This window comes from Nannobrachium achirus, assembly GCF_963921795.1.
Source record: "Nannobrachium achirus genome assembly, chromosome: 8".
Classification (NCBI taxonomy): domain Eukaryota; kingdom Metazoa; phylum Chordata; class Actinopteri; order Myctophiformes; family Myctophidae; genus Nannobrachium; species Nannobrachium achirus.
In genome coordinates, this window is record NC_137817.1 from 64,707,763 (window position 1) to 64,726,953 (window position 19,191).

Here is a 19,191-nt window from a genome sequence, read left to right on the forward strand (position 1 = left end):
CAGTCATCGCGCTTAGGGATGGAAATCGGAATCGGCCAATATAAAAAATCGGCAGGTATGATATCAAACCAAGTTTTGAGCAGAATCGGTGACCGGCAGGTCACTGACATAAATACCGGTTTTATGCCAATTGTGTCGATGGCACTGCACAGCATGATGCTCTGGTCCTGTGACTAAAGTAAACATTAGCAAGTAGCAGCCACTCTACTTAGTGGCAGCCTACAGAATACAGATGGTGCTGATTACCTTTGCAATGTAAGGATATATTCCATAATCCTGTGTCAATGTCGTCTCCAAAAAGCGGAAAAAAGCGGTGGATCGGTATCGGCCAAGAATTTTGCAATCGGTCCATCTCTAATCGCGCTCAGTGTGAACTTGCGAATCTAAGGCTCTTCGTCCCTGACTCAGTGTGAACTTGAGAATCTAAGGCTCTTGGTACCTGACTCAGTGTGAACTTGAGAATCTAAGGCTCTTGTTACCTGACCCGGCGGCAGAGCCGCTCGCAGCGCTCCAGCAGCAGCTCCACCTTGCTCTCCAGCCTCTCCTTGTCCTCCTTCATCCTCCGCGCCTCCTCCCTGGCGGCGTCCCTCTCCTCCCTGGCCCTCTGCGCCTCCTCCCTGGCTCTCTGGGTCAGCTCCATGGCTGCGTCTCTCTCCTCCCTCACCCTGTGCACCTCCTGCTGCAGCCTGGGCAGAGACTGGACACGCGATGCACAATAACGTGTTTACAATGCATTTAGCAGACGCTCTTAACGGTAGGGTAAGGGATTTCAATTAAGTTTCAGTTTCAGTTTTCGTGTAGGTGACAGGCAGGCACTTTCCTCCAATCATGATCAAGTGGGGGCGGGCCTTGGTGTGCGTATGGCCCATGACCATGATTGGAGGAAGGCTCCACTCTATCCTGATTGGAAGAAAACCTGTCTCCTCCACCAAACCTCAAGCAGCTTGTTTCTCCTCACAGGGGATAAGGCTGAAGTCCAAATATGAACCAAATGCTCTATAGTAAATAGTACTATCAGAACATAAACCCATTTTGTTATTTTTTGAATTATAAGGAAATTACTTACTCTACCTTTAATCCAGAGCGATTTACAATAAGCAAGGACTACACAATGTATATAAATAGTAATCTAGGATCAAAGGTAAGCCAAGAACCTAGCAACAGTCGGAATATCCAAAAATCTATAACAGTTTCAATGTACAGACATTGAAACTATACACTAAAGGTTGCCATGTCTACAATGACCTGGCATCAGTCAACATAACACACAGAGAAAAGTTCCATCTGTGTTTATTCAATATTAACTATAAACAAATATACCTATCAGTGTGTATAGTTCAATGTAAACCGTCATTAGAACACGGAGGGTTCCGGAAAGGTTCCCAGTTCGATCCTGGGCTCCCCCAGAGTTAGTGTTGAAGAGTCCTTGAGCAAGACTCTGAACACCTAGTTGCTGCCGATGAGCAGATTGGTGCCTTGCATGGTTTCCTCTACCATGTGTGAATGTGTGTGTGAATGGGTGAATGTAATGTACAATCTATGTAAAGTGCCCTTGGTTAAAGGTGCTATATAAACAGCGTTCTGAAGACACTTGAAGCCCCACCTCCATGCCTCTGTCAGTCTCCTCCTCTTCCTCCATGAACTGCTTCCTCTTCCTGTTCAGGTCTGCTGCCTGCCAGAGACCAAATCAAAGATATTTAATTTATTAAGACCTCATTGGATCCACTAGAGTGTGACATTGTACACAAAGCCTACAAATAGCGTCCTAAGTGGGCGCCGGCTCTGACGGCAAATCTCGCGAACGTCCTGTTTACTGGTGCTAGAGTCCCGCGAGAGTGTGTTGCTGGGACAGATAAAGCGACAAAGTTGATTTTCTCCTTTTTTGTGTAGCTGAAAAAAGCCACTTTAGTATGTTGTTAATATTACGTGGCTTGTGAAGATCGGGTCCAATATTTAGTTCAGTGACCAAAGAGCAAAATAATAGTTCAGAAGCTGTGTTCACGTTAGCTCTCTCATTGTGAATAGACTCCAAAACGGCTATTTTTGGGCAAAAACATTTGATAGAGAGTGAAAAAAAACAAGACTTTATCAAGTACGTATATTATAATACCTTTTACCAATTATAGAGGGTTTAAATGGTACCGGATATGCAGCTCGGCAACTAAAAGGTGAATTGATCCCAGTGCATGACGGAGGACTATATCACGATAAATTAAATCTCCACGATAAGATTATCGTGAGTGTTTTTTATCACGATAAACGATAATATCACTCATCGTCCCATCCCTTATCTCAACCACTGAGGTCAGTGTTTTTTTTTTCATTGTGCAGACATAACAGAATAACAGTCTATAAATCCTTACGTACACCCACCTTGCACACTGACCGTATCATCTTACAATAAAATGCACAGAATCTCTCTACCTCTGTCTGTTATTCACGATATCTTGAGAACCATCTGACCAATCAACTTCAAACTTGCAAACCTGCATCTCCACTGACCGAGGGACATTTATATGCTGGTGTAGAGTCGGTCGAACCACCGATCCGACTGATATGCCCGTATATAGGCATATATGGAGATCTGTTTGTCCAGAACCGCAGATCAGATTTCTATGACCATATAGGGCCATATACGGCAGTGGTTCTCAACCTGTGGGTCGGTAGTCCCCAAAGTATTTTGGGGGGTCCCCAGATGATTAACTTAATGTGGAACATTGTTTTCTCACTCAGCAGAAAAACAAATCAACATAATGTTTAGGTTATGTGCATAGAGGGTATCTGCACATTTCTAAAGTGACAATTTAAGGACTTTTTAATACCCCTGAAATGACAAATTAAACATTGGCCAAATTAGCAAATATTAGAGGCAGAAATTTTGAAAATAAATGGAACCGTGTTATACAACATGTCAACTCTTAGTGCTCGTCAGGGTGGGGGGGTCCCCAGTTCAAATATGATTATTTTGGGGGTCACGGCCTGAAAAGGTTGAGAACCACTGATAAAGGGCATATATGGGTGCATACAGTATATCAAATTTGGCGTGCACATTGGCGAGGACTCAGCGTTGATTTGTGCGGATATACAGTTGTCTAGGCGGGTCCGACCGCTATGCCCGTATATGGTATACAGTAGGCACGTAGGTTAGTCTCTCCAGAAAACACAATTTCATTGCATAATCAGCCAAATGGTGCATGAGTATGCAGCGGTCACATCCTTTTCAAAAAGGTAGGGCGAGTTTTTTCAGACATTTGTTTGGAAATGTATTTTGTGGTTAAGACAGTGCATGTGGGATAGATGGATCACCTTGGTCTGCAGCAGGTCGTCCTGGGTCTTCAGCTCTTTGGATTTCAGCTCCAACTGATCTGCCAGGACCTTAAGCTCCGCCTCCTGCATGGAGAGACAGACACAATGGAGTTCAGATGCAAATCCAGGGAGTTCCCAACCCTAACCCAGGGAGTTAGGAACGTCAACCCAGAACCCAGGGAGTTAGACACGGTCAACACAGAGGATGGCCTAGCATTAGCCACTGGTAATCACGGTTATCACACACCAGACTATGGCACAACATCTGGAGTGAGTCTGCAGTTATGACTGCGAAGGGGTCGGGGAGTTTATTCCACCATTAGGGAGCCAGGAGGGAGAAGTGTATAGGACGTGTGGAGCGCTGTCCAGGGTGTTTTAGCGAAGGGAGAAGAGTCTGGGACACGTGGAGCGTTGTCCAGGGTGTTTTAGGGAAGGGAGAAGAGACTAGGACGTGTGGAGCGTTGTCCAGGGTGTTTTAGGGAAGGGAGAAGAGTCTAGGACGTGTGGAGCGTTGTCCAGGGTGTTTTAGGGAAGGGAGAAGAGACTAGGACGTGTGGAGCGTTGTCCAGGGTGTTTTAGGGAAGGGAGAAGAGTCTGGGACGCAAGGAGTGTTGTCCAGGGTGTTTGAGGGAAGGGAGAAGAGTCTAGGACGTGTGGAGCGTTGTCCAGGGTGTTTTAGTGAAGAGAGAAGAGTCTGGGACGTTTTAGGGAAGGCTCGGACAGGGTTAGGGTTGGATCAGGCCCAGAAGGCATGGCGGTGCCACCATGCTTTTGGTTACCTTGTAAGTCTGCGTCTGTGTTTTGCTCTGGATTTCAGGGCAGAAACCGGAAGCCAGTGAAGGGAACGTAAAAGGAGGGAGATATGTGAACAAAACTGATGAACTCAGATAGGAAACATTTTGAACTCTTAGGACCTGGGAAATTAGCACCAACTAACGGGTAATACTCTTAGTACTTGGATTTAGCAGTTACCAGGATCCATGCAAGTCATTGGAATGTCCAGGCATTATTATGGAGATAAGAGGTTTCTGCCAGACAGCAAACTGTGTGTGTGTGTGTGTGTGTGTGTGTGTGTGTGTGTGTGTGTGTGTGTGTGTGTGTGTGTGTGTGTGTGTGTGACAGCTCACCTTGCGTGCGTGTGTGTCGTGTGCGTCCCGTGTGTGTGCGTCCAGCTGCATCTGCAGCCTCTCCAGCTGTGAGGTGTGTGAGCTCTGCAGACGCTCTCTGTCCTGCTGGAGAGAAGAGGCCAGACGCTCCCTCTGAGCACACTCCTACACGCACGCACGCACGCACGCACACACGCACACACACACACACACACACACACACACACACACAGCTGGTGTTAAGTATCTTGCTCTCTGACTTCTAGTTTGGTTAATTCCAGCAGCAATTTAGCAAAGAAGGAATTCGTCTTCATAAGGTCTACATTGGACTACAGTACAAGGCACACAACAATAAAAGAAAAGAACCTCCTCCAGGTGTTTCTCTCTGATGAGGCACAGCGCCCTCCTGTGGTCGTCTCTCAGCTGCTCCAGCTTCCTGTCATGGTCTCGCTGCACTTCCTCTCTCACATCCAGCAGCACGCCTGTCAGCTGACATGATCACATGACCCCGTGTTAACGTGTTCTCCGTTCCCATTGGACTGACATGCTCACATGACCCCGTGTTAACGTGTTCTCCGTTCCCATTGGAGTGGAAATCTTGCTTATACGCGTGTGTGTGCATAGATATAAAGAGCTAGACACCTCATCCGCCGCAGCAGTTCATTGGAGCGACTGGTAAAACAGGACTGGCGGAAGTGCGGAAGTTAGAAAGGCACGCTGCCATTCAAAGTGACTACTGGCCAATCACAGTGTGTCTTCTCCGGGACTTAAATTCAATCCAAAAGGGCCTTTATTGGCATGAGGAGGTTTACATTGCCCGAAGCAAATGCCTCTGGGAAAGAGGGTGCACTGCCTCTGATTGGTCTTCTTTATGACTATCATTTGTTTCTTTCTTTTTGATATTGATGATATGCTCTGCATAGTACTGTGTTCTATCAGTCTGTCTTTCAATGTTACAGTATATGAGATACATAAAGGGGTTCCTGTGTAAATAAGCCGAAAAGCTTACTAGGATCTCCTTTTAGTTGACCCTGTACCAGTGAACTGTACCGTCATGAAACTGTACCTTTCCTATGCAAACTTCTAATAAGTTCTTCAATCAAAGAAAACTTCTGTGAGCGTGAGCACGTGTGCATGCGTGTGTGTGTGTGTGTGTGTGTGTGTGTGTGTGTGTGTGTGTGTGTGTCTCACCTCTCTCTGGTATTCTACCAGTTGATGTTCGGGTCGTGGGCTCATCAACTCACTCTTCCCATCAATGATTCTGACCTTAACATGCACACACGCACACACGCACGCACGCACACGCACGCACACACGCAAACACACACACACACACACACACACACACACACACACACACACACACACACACACACACACACACACACACACACACACACACACACACACACACAGTAAGGGTCATTTATGTAAGGGCGTGATAATCCACAGAGAGCGGAGGTCATTGGACCCTGACGCAAAGCAGAGGTCTCCAATCACCCTGATTACACGGCTTATAACCCCCCTTTAATTACGTCAAATGGTATTGTGTTTGATATCATTGTTATTGTTGATTTGTCACCTTTACAACGAGGTACAGCTTGTAAGGATCTGCCATTCGTGGAATGAGCAACACAGCCAAACGTGTGGGTAGCGCCCCTCCAAAAATGGTCAAAATGTCCTGGCAGGCCTGCAATACTGATCTTTTGGTGTTCACCTTTGTTGCTTGGTGCACTGAATGATTGCACTCTCCGACAGTAATAAGGAAAAGAAGAAAAAAAACACATATTGGCCATTTGCTCAGTGTCAGGGAAGTCCAAAACGAGAGTAAATGCCAGCAGAACAGTATTGCAAGCCATTTTGGCAAAGTTTTGGTCGGCGCTACACACACGTTTGGCTGTGTAGCTCATGCCTCGAATGCCCAATGCTTACAAGCTGTACCTTGTTGTAAAGGTGACAAATCAACGATAAAAATGATATAAAACACAATACAATTTGGTATTATTAAAGGGGAAATATAATAGATTGAGGTCAAGTTTCTTTCTTTTTGTGCTGAGTTAATATATAATCAATGTTTTCACAAACATTCTTGACAGTATTGTTTAGCTGACATTGTGTGTTTGTTTGCATGGCTGCCACGTAAATTGGAAAACGGCACAATTCAAGCAGCATAGATTGATATGAGCCAGGTGATCTGAGCCTTTGATTGGTCATTATTAACTCTTTTACTGCCTAAGACGAGAAATCGGTGAATCCAGTGATTGACCAATCGGAATCCATCATGCAACCAAGCCATGTAAGAAACGTAGTTGTGCATCAGATCTACAAGCATCAGATCTACAAGATTGCGACATGTTCCGGTGTTCCCAGGCTCACCTCCTGTGTGACTGAGCTCAGTTTGTCCCTCCTCTCTCCCTGTAGTCTCCTCCTCTCCGATTGGACCTCCTGCTCTAGCTCCGCCCTCAGACTCTCAGAGTCCCGCCTCCTCTGGGCCTCCAGCCTATCACGTTCCTCTGCTCTCTGGGCCTCCAGCCTATCGCGTTCCTCCACTTGTGCGGCTTCCATGGTGGCGCGCAGCTCCCTGAGTGACACCTCGCTCTCCTCCCTGTGGACACACACACACACACACACACACACCGTGCACGCACACACAAAAACACACGTTTCCTTTCTTTAGCTCCATGGTCACTGAACTAAATGTTGGAGCCGATCGTAACAATCCACACAATATCCCCGAATCATACTAAAATGTTCATACTAAAATGGCTTTCTTCAGGGAGACAATCATCAAAAATCTACTTAATTCTATTACCAGTAAACATGGGACGTGCACGAGATTTGCCGCCAGACACCGGAAAATGTGCGTCTCTGCCTCTCAGTGTGTGTGTGTGTGTGTGTGTGTGTGTGTGTGTGTGTGTGTGTGTGTGTGTGTCTATGTCTAACCTCAGTGATAGTCTCTGTCTCTCCGTGTCTCTCTCAGTGTGTGTGTGTGTGTGTGTGTGTCTCAAGTCTAACCTCAGTGATTGTCTCTGTCTCTCGGCGTCTCTCTCGGTGATGTCTCTCATCTCCCGCAGTCTCCTCTCTGTCTCCTGCTTCAGTCTGTCCTCCTCCTCCGTCCTCTTGGTCTGCAGACGCTGACGCAGGGACCTGCGTGTTTTCATTTAAACAGAAGATGAGGAAAAAAGGAACTGAAAATTGTCGGCCTCCCCACATTATGGTGCATTCAAACCTGAAGAGGTATGTGTTTCTAGTTAGGGCTGTCACAATTATTACATAATCGCCTAATCGCAATTATCTGACATAATCTAAATTATTTTGGGATAATCGTCATAATCCTTTATATGTTGAAGCGAAGGTCGCTTCAACATATAACTTGGATCACTTGGATTTTGCCAACTGGGGGGCGAAGATACAGAGGCGAGGGCGACCGTTCGCGCCGCCCTGTTCGGATCGTTCGTGGTATTTCTTTTTAACTTTTTTGGTGCCATGATTTTTTCTCTTCAATGTCCCACGATGCCATGGTCTCCATAGACTTCCATGTAATTTATAGTGCACGGATCGTGCACGCCCATGCCTAGATGATGCACCACGTGTGCCCACTGTTCACAGCTTTCAAACAAAAAAATCTGCTTGGAAATCCGTTCAGGCATTCATGATTTATCAGCCATTATGTTTTCTTCAGATGTAAACAAACATGGCTGCCATGTTTGAAAGAATGGGTTGGTATGGGGGTTAAACTTGCAATTTCGCGATCGCGATCATGCCTAACACATTTCTGGAGGTCCAAAAAACATTTTGAAAAAAAAAAATTGAAAAAAAAATAAAAAATAAAAAATCTTCAAAAACGGCCCAAACTCGGGAAACTCAGGGTTGGCACAGCGTTGGTACCAATACAAACTCGGGAAACTCGGGTTGGCACCTATGTGTTAAGTCGTGAAAATCTTTACATTTTTTGTGATTTTTTTTTTTGTTGAAAATCCTTTGAAATAATAATTATTAAAAACAAAATGTAGGAACGAAAAACTAAAGGGGTACATTTTTACTCATGACAAATTGTTCCGTGACCCACATGGGGATCCGCAACCCACTGTTTGTGAAGCAGTGGTTTAAAGAGACAGACACACACCTGAGTCTCTCCTCACTGTGTGGAGCAGTGGTTTAATTAAAGAGACAGACACACACCTGAGTCTCTCCTCACTGTGTGGAGCAGTGGTTTAATTAAAGTGACAGACACACACCTGAGTCTCTCCTCACTGTGAGGGACAGTGGTTTAATTAAAGTGACAGACACACACCTGAGTCTCTCCTCACTGTGTGGAGCAGTGGTTTAATTAAAGAGACAGACACACACCTGAGTCTCTCCTCACTGTGAGGGGCAGTGGTTTAATTAAAGAGACAGACACACACCTGAGTCTCTCCTCACTGTGAGGGGCAGTGGTTTACTTAAAGAGACAGACACACACCTGAGTCTCTCCTCACTGTGTGGAGCAGTGGTTTAATTAAAGTGACAGACACACACCTGAGTCTCTCCTCACTGTGTGGAGCAGTGGTTTAATTAAAGAGACAGACACACACCTGAGTCTCTCCTCACTGTGTGGAGCAGTGGTTTAATTAAAGAGACAGACACACACCTGAGTCTCTCCTCACTGTGAGGAGCAGTGGTTTAATTAAAGAGACAGACACACACCTGAGTCTCTCCTCACTGTGTGGAGCAGTGGTTTAATTAAAGAGACAGACACACACCTGAGTCTCTCCTCACTGTGTGGAGCAGTGGTTTAATTAAAGTGACAGACACACACCTGAGTCTCTCCTCACTGTGTGGAGCAGTGGTTTAATTAAAGTGACAGACACACACCTGAGTCTCTCCTCACTGTGTGGAGCAGTGGTTTAATTAAAGAGACAGACACACACCTGAGTCTCTCCTCACTGTGAGGAGCAGTGGTTTAATTAAAGTGACAGACACACACCTGAGTCTCTCCTCACTGTGTGGAGCAGTGGTTTAATTAAAGAGACAGACACACACCTGAGTCTCTCCTCGCTCTCCTCCTGCAGCCTCCTCTCCTCCTCCTGCTCTCCTCTCCTCAGCTCCTCTCTGAGGAGACGCATCCTCTCCTCCTTCTTCGCCTCCTCCTCTTCTTCTCTCCTCTCCCGTTGGCTCTCCTCTCTACTCCTCCTCTTTTCTCCTTCCACCTCCTCTTCTTTCCTTCTCCTCCTCCTCTCCTCCTCCTCCTCCTGTTGTTCCTGCTCTCTCCTGCGGGGGCGCTGCTGCTGCTGCTGCTCCTGGTAGGGCTGGGACCACCAGGACATATTAGTAGGGATGGAGCTCGAAGCAAGGGCCCACTACAAACTCGATAACAAATGTATTGAGTACCCGGTATCAATAAGCTTTGGGCTTATCAAGCCTATTATCGAGCATAGCGGCCCATGACTTCATGTTTAAACAATCAAGACAAGAGGCGATCAACACATTATTATAGTACTATTGATCATATAAAACCATTTAACACTTATTGCACACTAATGAATGATTGTTTTAATGATATTTAATGATAATATTTGTTACTTTTGTCAAGTGTCATCTTCATAGATGGTGGTCAGCCACAAACTCACAGTAAAAGTTTAGTGACCAACAGAGTTGGGGTCTGTTACTCAAAAAAGTAGTGCACTACATATTACATATTACCTTTGAAAAAAGTAGTGCCTTACACTACTTCATTACTCCCTGGAGAAAGTAACTAGTTACACTACTCGTTACACTACTTTTGCGTTACTCCATAAAAAAGCCTGAGATGCATTGCCAACATATATTAGATGTATTCAATATTTATTATATATTATTATAATATCTAATACAATACAGTTATGTTGTTCAATGAAGTGAGTCCCAGGGCTCACTGGTGGTCATTTGAATGAGTCTAATAATAATAATATTATTATCATTATTAACTCATTGAGTGCCAATCCCGAACTAGTTCGGCTTTATTAGCGTATCGCAGAGTGCCGATCCCGAACTAGTTCGGCTTTAAAAAAAAAAAAAAAAAAAAAAAAAAATTGAAATTTTTTTTTTTGATTTTTTTTTTTTTTTTTTGGACCCCATCAAATCTAGTGAACATGATTTCAATCGCGATTTTGCATGTTCCACCCCCATACAACCCCATCTAACATACAGGGCAGCCATGTTTGTTTACATAACATGTAAAACATAATGGCGATTATCTCAAGAATGCCTGAACGGATTTCCAATCGGATTTTTTTGTTTGAAAGCTGTGAACAAACTGCACAAATCCACTCCAATGCAATCCAGGATTGCATTGGATTTTTTAGAGCTCATTCTTCTCTGTTTTTTTCCCATGCATGAGGTGTGCAAGGTTTAATCATGGCTAAGTTGACGAAAATAAGGCTTCTAAAATGCTTGGTAGCCAATAGCTAACTTCAAGCTAACTTCATCCTCTTCCTGTACATGCACAAAGGAAAGTGTTCAGGCAAGTCATGGCTGCAGGGCTTCTGCATATACCAGCATATCTCTATGGGATTTTCTATGGCCACTGGGCGCCCTCTAGTGGTGACTAGGGTGGCACTAAATGAGTTAATAAGGGTAACAATAAATAAAACATATAATAATGTAATTATTTCTGAGCCCCTGTGGCCTTGTTGTAATTTAGCTCACATATGAGTTTATTCATTTATTTATGGACATAGGCCTACGAGGTTTCCACCTGACATTATATAGCCTATAGTTCTGTATCCATATGTCAGTCAGTTTAAGCAGATTTCATTCCATTTGGCTCCTATGAATTTTACAGTCCAGAGGTGGACATGACCTGGCGGAGATTTTCCCCCCACAGAGCGCAGCAGGTCATACTGTAGCAGGCGAAAGTGATGGAACTACAATGAGATGACTCGTGTGCAGCAGAAGCACTAAAACAATGTCAAACTGATTCTAGCAGCGGAAAACGTCCCATTTGCTTAAATAAGCAACATAACAGCGATGTTTTTGCATAAGGAATTATTAATTGTCCGTCATCATGACAACGTCAGAGTCTCAGAGCTAGGAGAGGTGATCTTTTTCCCTCTCTCTCTCAACCTACCGTACACGGATTTCCAGCAGGCTAATTCATTCATGTGGCTCGCTGGATATTTAATACTCACTAGTTGGGGGTTTTGATGTATCTTGTCACATGTAGGATATTAATCTAGGCTGTGATTCAAACGTCGGCTTTGCGCACCTCGTGATGCGCTGCCAGTGCCACTCTTTTTCTCTCTTCTCTCTCTCTCTCTTTCTCTCTCTCTTGAATCATAGGCAAAAGGTAATTCATTTCTTTGCTTGATATTATAAATCTCCTTATTTGGGGGTTTTGCTGTTTTTAGTCCCTTGTATTAATCTATATGCAACGGTTGGGTGGCTGCTGCTTGATTGCCACAGTGTCACCATGACCTGCTGCTGCGCTGAAAATCAAATGTGTAATCAAATGTGTTTGATTACCTCTTCTTTGGTTTGTTATTTTAGAGAAATGGCAGTTCCAATGTTTTAAAAGACAAGTGATGATGTTTACAATCGGTTCCTGCTGAAGGCAGAAGCAGAAACTGCAGGCACGAAAGTAGCGAGTTGCGAGTAACACGACCAGGCAGTATTTGTAATGTTATTAATATATTCGGAGGAGTAGTGCCGTTACACTACTCGTTATCGAAAAAAGTAGTATTATTACAGTAACGCGTTACTTTGTAACGCGTTACACCCAACTCTGGTGACCAATAAAAAAAGATACCAGTTCTGTTCAGAATTTGCCGTCTCACATCTTTCCACAAAATATTAGAACACGGTCAATAGTGGGCTCGATAAAAGCCCGGCTCAATAAGCAGGATCGATAAGGTGCTCATTATCAATAAAAAATCGCACCCGTGCGAAGTGAGCGGTGCAAACTAATTCCTGCGCAAATCAGTGTTGATAGGCATGCATGGCAATATTCTTTTTGTTGTGTATGATGTCAGTCTAGAGGTCTGCTCAGACTATATAAGTCTTTATTGTCATTTCTCATCAGTTCGTAGACCAAGCTACGGATTGTAGCTTGTAAGAGTGTCATAGTGTAATGATAAGTGACCTTATTTACCTCCAGAGAGGCCTCCAGAGAGGCGAGAAGAGGCCAGAAAATGAATATTTTAGTTTTTCAAAGTCTGTTCATTTGTATTTTAAACTTGTATTACCTGCCTATCATTTATAACCTGTAAGATTTTCCAGTCTGTCTAAAAGTGTGGTTATTTTATCGCTTATAAGTGATATTCATCTAATATAATTTTGAAATTCAAGGTTAGCACCACTCAATAATTTTTTATGACGTATTTTACGCGGCCTAAACGCGTTATGACGTATTTTACGCGGCCTAAACGCGTTCTAAATCAGGGTGAACCAATCGAGTGCCTCTGTGACTATGACATCATGGACAGATCAACAGAATCGAAGTGTTTCATTGGTCTAGCGAACTCATGTCATCATCATTTGTGACATCATAGTTTTGGTAAAAAAGCGGTCTATAGGAGCGGTTAGCACCGCTCAAAAATAATGAGCTCCATCCCAACTCATAGTAGTAATAACCGTTACAGGGCCTACCTTCTCGGAGCCGTCCAGCTGGGCGTTGGAGGAGGCGCGGAGGGGCCCCTGGCCCCGGCCCCCGCGGGACGTCTCGGGCCTCTGGAGGGCCAGGGAGGCGCTGAGGCCCTCGGCCTTGGGTCGCACGCCCACCTCTCTCTCCGAGTGGGAGGGGCTGGACAGGGAGGGGGAGGGGCTGGACTGGTGTAGGAGGAGCCTGTCCACCTTGGGTTCCGGGCGGTCCACCTTGCCGGCAGCGTGTATACGCCTGTGGAGAGAGAGAGAGCAGTGTTAACACTTATGTTGCAATTATTATTTCTCTTCAATGTCCCGCGATGCCATGGTCTCCATAGACTTCCATGTAATTTATAGTGCACGGATCGTGCACGCCCATGCCTAGATGATGCACCACGTGTGTGCACACTAGAGTTCTCAAACTCTGCCCGAACCCGACCCTACCCGACCCGACCCGACATATTCGGGCCGGGCCGGGCTCAAAATGTATGCTAATTAGTCGGGTCGGGCCGAGCCTCGGGTTCAGTAAAAAAAAAAAAAAATGAAAAAAAAAAAAAAAAAAAAGTTCATTATTTTTTTTTTCTTCATATTTAATAAAGATAAAGAACATGGCGCTGACTGGCGTTTCACTCGCTTATTTACTATGTGACCGCACGATCACTCGGAGCACACCACTGGCAGTGGCAGACAAGACGAGGCAGAGCAGAGTGAGTGAGGGACAGAGAGCCGCGGTCAGCGATGCTGGCAGCACAGGCTGCTAATAATAGCAGACTGGTGTTGCGCACCAAAACCAACACGTTCTCAACACCATTCAATCTACAAACCAACTGAAGTCTGCTTTGCATCACGATCTGACTTGTTTAGAACTTGCAGATCAGTGCTTCTCTCCAGGCCAGGGAGGGTCATAAATCAGCGACAGCAGCAGCTTTACGATGGTGGGGTTACAACAGGTCGAATTTGTCCGAAACGAAACGAAAGAAAGTGGAGGAGAGACTCACTGAGAGTTGAGTGACAGAGACGGCACATGCAGACTGCAGAGCAGACAGATGCATGCGTTGCACCGTGTGAACAAGATGAGGAGGATTAAGGATTACATTTTTCTTCATGAGAGAACATGCTAACATTGCCGAACCAAAAGTGGAAAGGTAGGCTAATCTCACTCTCTCAGCCTACTACTCGCTATAATAACACATGGTACGGTCACCGCGGTGGCGGCGTGGCGCCACCTGGAGGCGTTTTTAAATTTGATTATTTTCCTTCACTCGGGCTTTTTAGGGCTTCGGGCTTAAAATGATGAAACTAGTTAGGGTCGGGCCGGGCCTCGGGCCGACCCTGTCAGGCTCAGTTAGGGCCGGGCCTTCATTTTCAGGCCCGTTGAGAACTCTAGTGCACACTGTTCACAGCTTTCAAACAAAAAAATCCGCTTGGAAATCCGTTCAGGCATTCATGATTTATCAGCCATTATGTTTTCTTCAGATGTAAACAAACATGGCTGCCATGTTTGAAAGAATGGGTTGGTATGGGGGTTAAACATGCAATTTCGCGATCGCGATCATGCCTAATACATTTCGGGAGGTCCAAAAAATGTTTTTGAAAAAAAAAATGGAAAAAAAATATATATATTTTTTTCTTCAAAAACGGCCCAAACTCGGGAAACTCTGGGTTGGCACAGGGGTGGTACCTTTTCAAACTCGGGAAACTCTGGGTTGGCACCAGATGTGTTAAAATGGTACATATAGATTTAGTTTTAATCAGTCTTTTGAATAACATTTTATTTGGTTTTAGTCATCTGAAATGTTTTAGTTTTAGTCGACTAAATATCCTAAGATGTTCGGTTTAAACGGGCCGCTTCATCTGCCCGATTCCGGTTTGGGAAACAAGCATAAGAAGAGGTGTCGCTTTGCTTTGTTTTGGTCCTCCCTGTTTGTTTCCCCGATCCCCATTTAAATGCTCGAGAAGTGTGTAGAGTTGGACTAAAAGATGGATACACCAATCAAACCTTTTCCAAAATAAGCGAAGCTATGCCGCATCAAGGGTTTTATTGGGTAGGCCCTAAAATTATGCCCTTGAATTTCCGTCTGATGACTACAACATGACGTAGGCTGTTCACACTCCCGACCGGATCAGAAACCTGAAATGCTACTGATCTCAGGCTAGCCGAACCCTGGCTGCTATATAAATGTACCAGTGTTCACCATGCATGATGGCAGCCACCCTACTGACCTCTCGGCAGCCTCAGCCCTCCTCATCCTCTCCTTCTCCTCCTTCTCCTCCTGCTTGGAGGCCTCCTTCAGGTCCTCCTCCTCCTCCAGGGGGCTGACAGCAGGAGACAGCTCCTTGAGGAGGTCCTGGATGTTCTTCTCTGACCTCCTGGAGAGCACACCAGACTGGAGGAGAAACCACACCAGGGGAGTCATTTAGGACATCATCAGGGAATGGCAGTTTACCACCCCCTATGGTTCACATTTAGCTTCACATTCTGTTATTTCATGCATATTGTCCCCCCAACTCATTTATCAACCACTTTCTACGTGGCATACAGATTTGGGGAATGTCATTATAGGCGAACATTTTCTCTTTTCGCCCCCAAATAAATAGTGAATAAATAATAACAAGCTCTCAACACGTCGCTTTGGCAACTCGTTGAGAGCCTGTATTTTTGCAATTTTAGAAATAAGTACCGTAACATATTTTTTTCTTTTGCCACTATTTCTTTCTGAAATTACCCCTCTAAACCAGAGCACCAGCGTTCATAATTTCGTCGGCAAAAACTATGAAGAGAAAATGTCTGAAGACTAGCTTTTTTAGAAAGCTAAATAAAAGCTAAGCTATTATGAATAGAAATATGGAAAATATTATGTTGCCAATTTTGTCAACAAATAAAAAAGTGGGCAAGAGATAACAATGAGTCCGAAAATCCATTTTATGCATTGTTGCGCGCGGGTGATCTGCTCTGAAAAAAGCTCACAACGTGTTGCAGAAACAATGTGAGCTTGTAGATGGGCTATTTTCGACACGCAGCCAAGAATAAATAAATCATTACGGCGCCACAGCGGGCTGACAAAATACTGGAAGGACAGAACATAACAAGACAACAATTTTCCGTTCATGAATATGCAACAAGACTACGCACAGTAGAGCTGCAGTGTAAATATGTCGGAGTCAGCAAGGGCTCTTTTTTAAATAAAAGCATAAATGGCTAAAAGCAATGAACAGCGTACCGTGTATACTGTACCATACCGTCCGTCCGTCCGTCCGTCGGTCACACGTCACACGTCACACCTTTGCCCTGCTCATATCTCCGCATCAGTATGACATCACACTGCTTGGTGTGTGCCGTCAGGGTCATTTGTGTACGGTGTGATGTCATACTGATGTCAGCAGTGTGATGTCATACTGATGTCAGCAGCTATGTCTCTATATATGGAGTTATATGTTGTTCGTGTCCAAATATGGGGCTTGTGAGGTCAGACTTAGTGAGATTCGTCGGTTATCTCCATATATGGAGGGAGAACCAGCTTATGAGCCGATGAGTTGTGTCAGAGTCGAGATCCTGCTTGCATCTAATCTGTCGGTAGATAATGCCGGTCTTATATAAGGGTCATTTGTGTACGGTGTGATGTCATACTGATGTCAGCAGTGTGATGTCATACTGATGTCAGCAGCTATGTCTCTATATATGGAGTTATATGTTGTTTGTGTCCAAATATGGGGCTTGTGAGGTCAGACTTAGTGAGATTCATCGGTTATCTCCATATATGGAGGGATGTGTTGGTTATCTCCATATCTGGAGATTCAACCTTCAACGATTTTGACATCTTGTTACTAATCTGTCGGTAGATAATGCCGGTCTTATATAAGGGTCATTTGTGTACGGTGTGATGTCATACTGATGTCAGCAGTGTGACAGGAGATAAGCGACCAACGGTCGCTTATCTCCCGATTAGGGAGTCTTACTGGTATAGTACAGTATAAAGATATAATAAGACTGTACCTTTACATCCTCTATGGACGACAGAGACGCCTCCATGTGCTCACTGGCCTCAGACTCCTGCAGACGCACAAAAACATATTATGATTACATGCTTACTTATATATACTTACTGTATATAGTAATATTTTGATGCTTTTACCCACTTTTATCCCTGATTTACCAATTGTGTTCTTACAGACACTCGACAAAGCCTGATGCACCACGGTGGATTCAAACCCACAACCTCTGTGGTGGTGGGCAGGCGCTTTACCACTGCGCCACCGGAGCGCCCACACTTTCACTTGTGATAACTAAATGTGTAATAATATCTTTGTTATCACACATTCAGTGGCAACAGAGCGACAGCACTGATGTGCACGAACGCTCATCACAAACACAGCATTACAGTATAGAGCAGAAACACAGGCAGACAGTGAGAGATGAAGCATGACGCACAACAACAGCGCACACAAAGCAGGCAGGCTGCAGCAACGCTGGCGGTTGAGTGGTTGTTAACCCCATTTAGAACGGGTACACATTATTGTGTATCATTATTTTATGCTTTAACTATTGAAAAATAGCATATACAAGCTCACAGCGCGGCACCGAGTGCCGCGCTGCGAGCTTGTAGATCTGCTATTTTAGAAAAATCGTGAAAATTAGAATTTTGACCCGATTCTGTAAGTGTCTTTTGAATCCTTCTAAGATTTTTTGAAAAACCCATGTTTCTATGTCAGCAATCTGGCCAGCCATCGTCAAAGAAAAGGTCCTTTTCACTTAACTGGTGCTCAGTTAGTCTGTTCTTGAGAGACTACCATGTTAGTAGTTCTCAAATCTTTTCATGTGAAGGACCCCCAAAATGATATGTATTTGGCCACGGACCCCAATCTCAAAATATTTAGTTCCAGGGACCCCCCAGAAGCAAAATTTGAGTTACAAACGTTCGCTTTGAAAATACATATATTCAAAGATTTGCACACATTTTCACGACTTTTTCAAAAATAGCAGATCTACAAGCTCGCAGCGCGGCACTCGGTGCCGCGCTGCGAGCTTGTATATCTGCTGTTTTTCACTGGTTAAAGCATTCAATAATTCTAGGCCTAGTATAGTTAGTGGTCAGACTGTATGTATACAGGAGCAGTAAGCGCTACGTACAGACTGGAGCAGTACGCGCTATGCAAGCCAAGCCAGTACAAGCAGCCCGACACTACAGAAGGGAGGGGAGGTTGTGATGCTGGATGGAAGTCAAAGATTACCTTTTCAGCGTCGCATGAAGACCTACGACTCTTATGTCCCAAACACAGGGTTCCCACACATTTAAAACTTTTCCAAAACTTTTCCAGGATATTTAACCCAATTTCCAGGACTATATAACAATAATTCAGCTCAATAATAAGTCGCTTACTCCTACGCGCAATGCCCAAAGACAGGTAGTGTATGGCAATGGTTCTCAACCTTTTCAGGCTGTGACCCCCGAAATAATCATATTTTAACTGGGGACCCGGCACCCTGACAAGCACTAAGAGTTCAGGAATTTTGTATAACACGTTTCTATTGTGAAAATAGCAGATCTACATGCTCAGCATGTAGATCGGCTATTTTCACAATTTCTGCCTCTAATATTTGACAATTTGGCCAATGTTTAATTTGTCATTTGTCAACAATGCATAGCTATTTTTTCCAGGACCTTCCATGACCCTTGATCAATTCCAAAACTTTTCCAGTACTGGAAAAATATTTTTCTAATTTCAAAATATTTCCAGGAATTTCATGACCGTGGGAACCCTGCACACATGGTACTGTCCCACTGTACTGGAGCTGGGGTTGTCTAACTGGTTTGAATCAGGTCACCCCAGTAAATAACTTTGTCATCCACGGAACCCCTGAATTATACAGTTGTTCTTTAAGAATCTTACATCATATCATGTGATGTAAATGCACATCTTTCCACCTGAGATACGGTAGGCTATGTCACAGAGAAATACTGATGTTCCCTATTGAGCTTGGCACATTTCCTGGGGCAAGCTTAGCCTGGCTCCAGCCAATAGACCCGCCCACTCTCTGAGTGAACTGCTTCTCTTGGTCTGGTTTTGTCATATGACGCGTCTCTTTCTACCGAAACCGACCAATGAAATCAATGCAATACGGAGGAGGGGTGCGTCTAACTTTTGAAAATCAACAGAAACAGTGGAGGGAGGGGTGCCTCAG

The 19,191-nt window shown here is 44.5% G+C and overlaps 1 protein-coding gene across 1 annotated transcript in view; it reads right to left on the minus strand.

Annotated features, from left to right (window-relative positions):
• cep164 (centrosomal protein 164) overlaps positions 1-19,191 on the minus strand; it is a gene marked incomplete at its 5' end in the record, with an annotated part of 50,977 nt that overhangs the window by 12,859 nt on the left and 18,927 nt on the right. Inside the window, 13 exons of the mRNA XM_080732059.1 lie at positions 480-697; positions 1,604-1,672; positions 3,307-3,390; positions 4,434-4,577; positions 4,779-4,901; positions 5,604-5,678; positions 5,995-6,204; positions 6,789-7,017; positions 7,428-7,559; positions 9,435-9,691; positions 13,017-13,263; positions 15,234-15,397; positions 17,005-17,061. Of these exons, the coding sequence (XP_080588185.1) occupies positions 480-697; positions 1,604-1,672; positions 3,307-3,390; positions 4,434-4,577; positions 4,779-4,901; positions 5,604-5,678; positions 5,995-6,204; positions 6,789-7,017; positions 7,428-7,559; positions 9,435-9,691; positions 13,017-13,263; positions 15,234-15,397; positions 17,005-17,061 (2,009 nt within the window). The remainder of the gene's footprint in view (positions 1-479; positions 698-1,603; positions 1,673-3,306; positions 3,391-4,433; positions 4,578-4,778; positions 4,902-5,603; positions 5,679-5,994; positions 6,205-6,788; positions 7,018-7,427; positions 7,560-9,434; positions 9,692-13,016; positions 13,264-15,233; positions 15,398-17,004; positions 17,062-19,191) is intronic.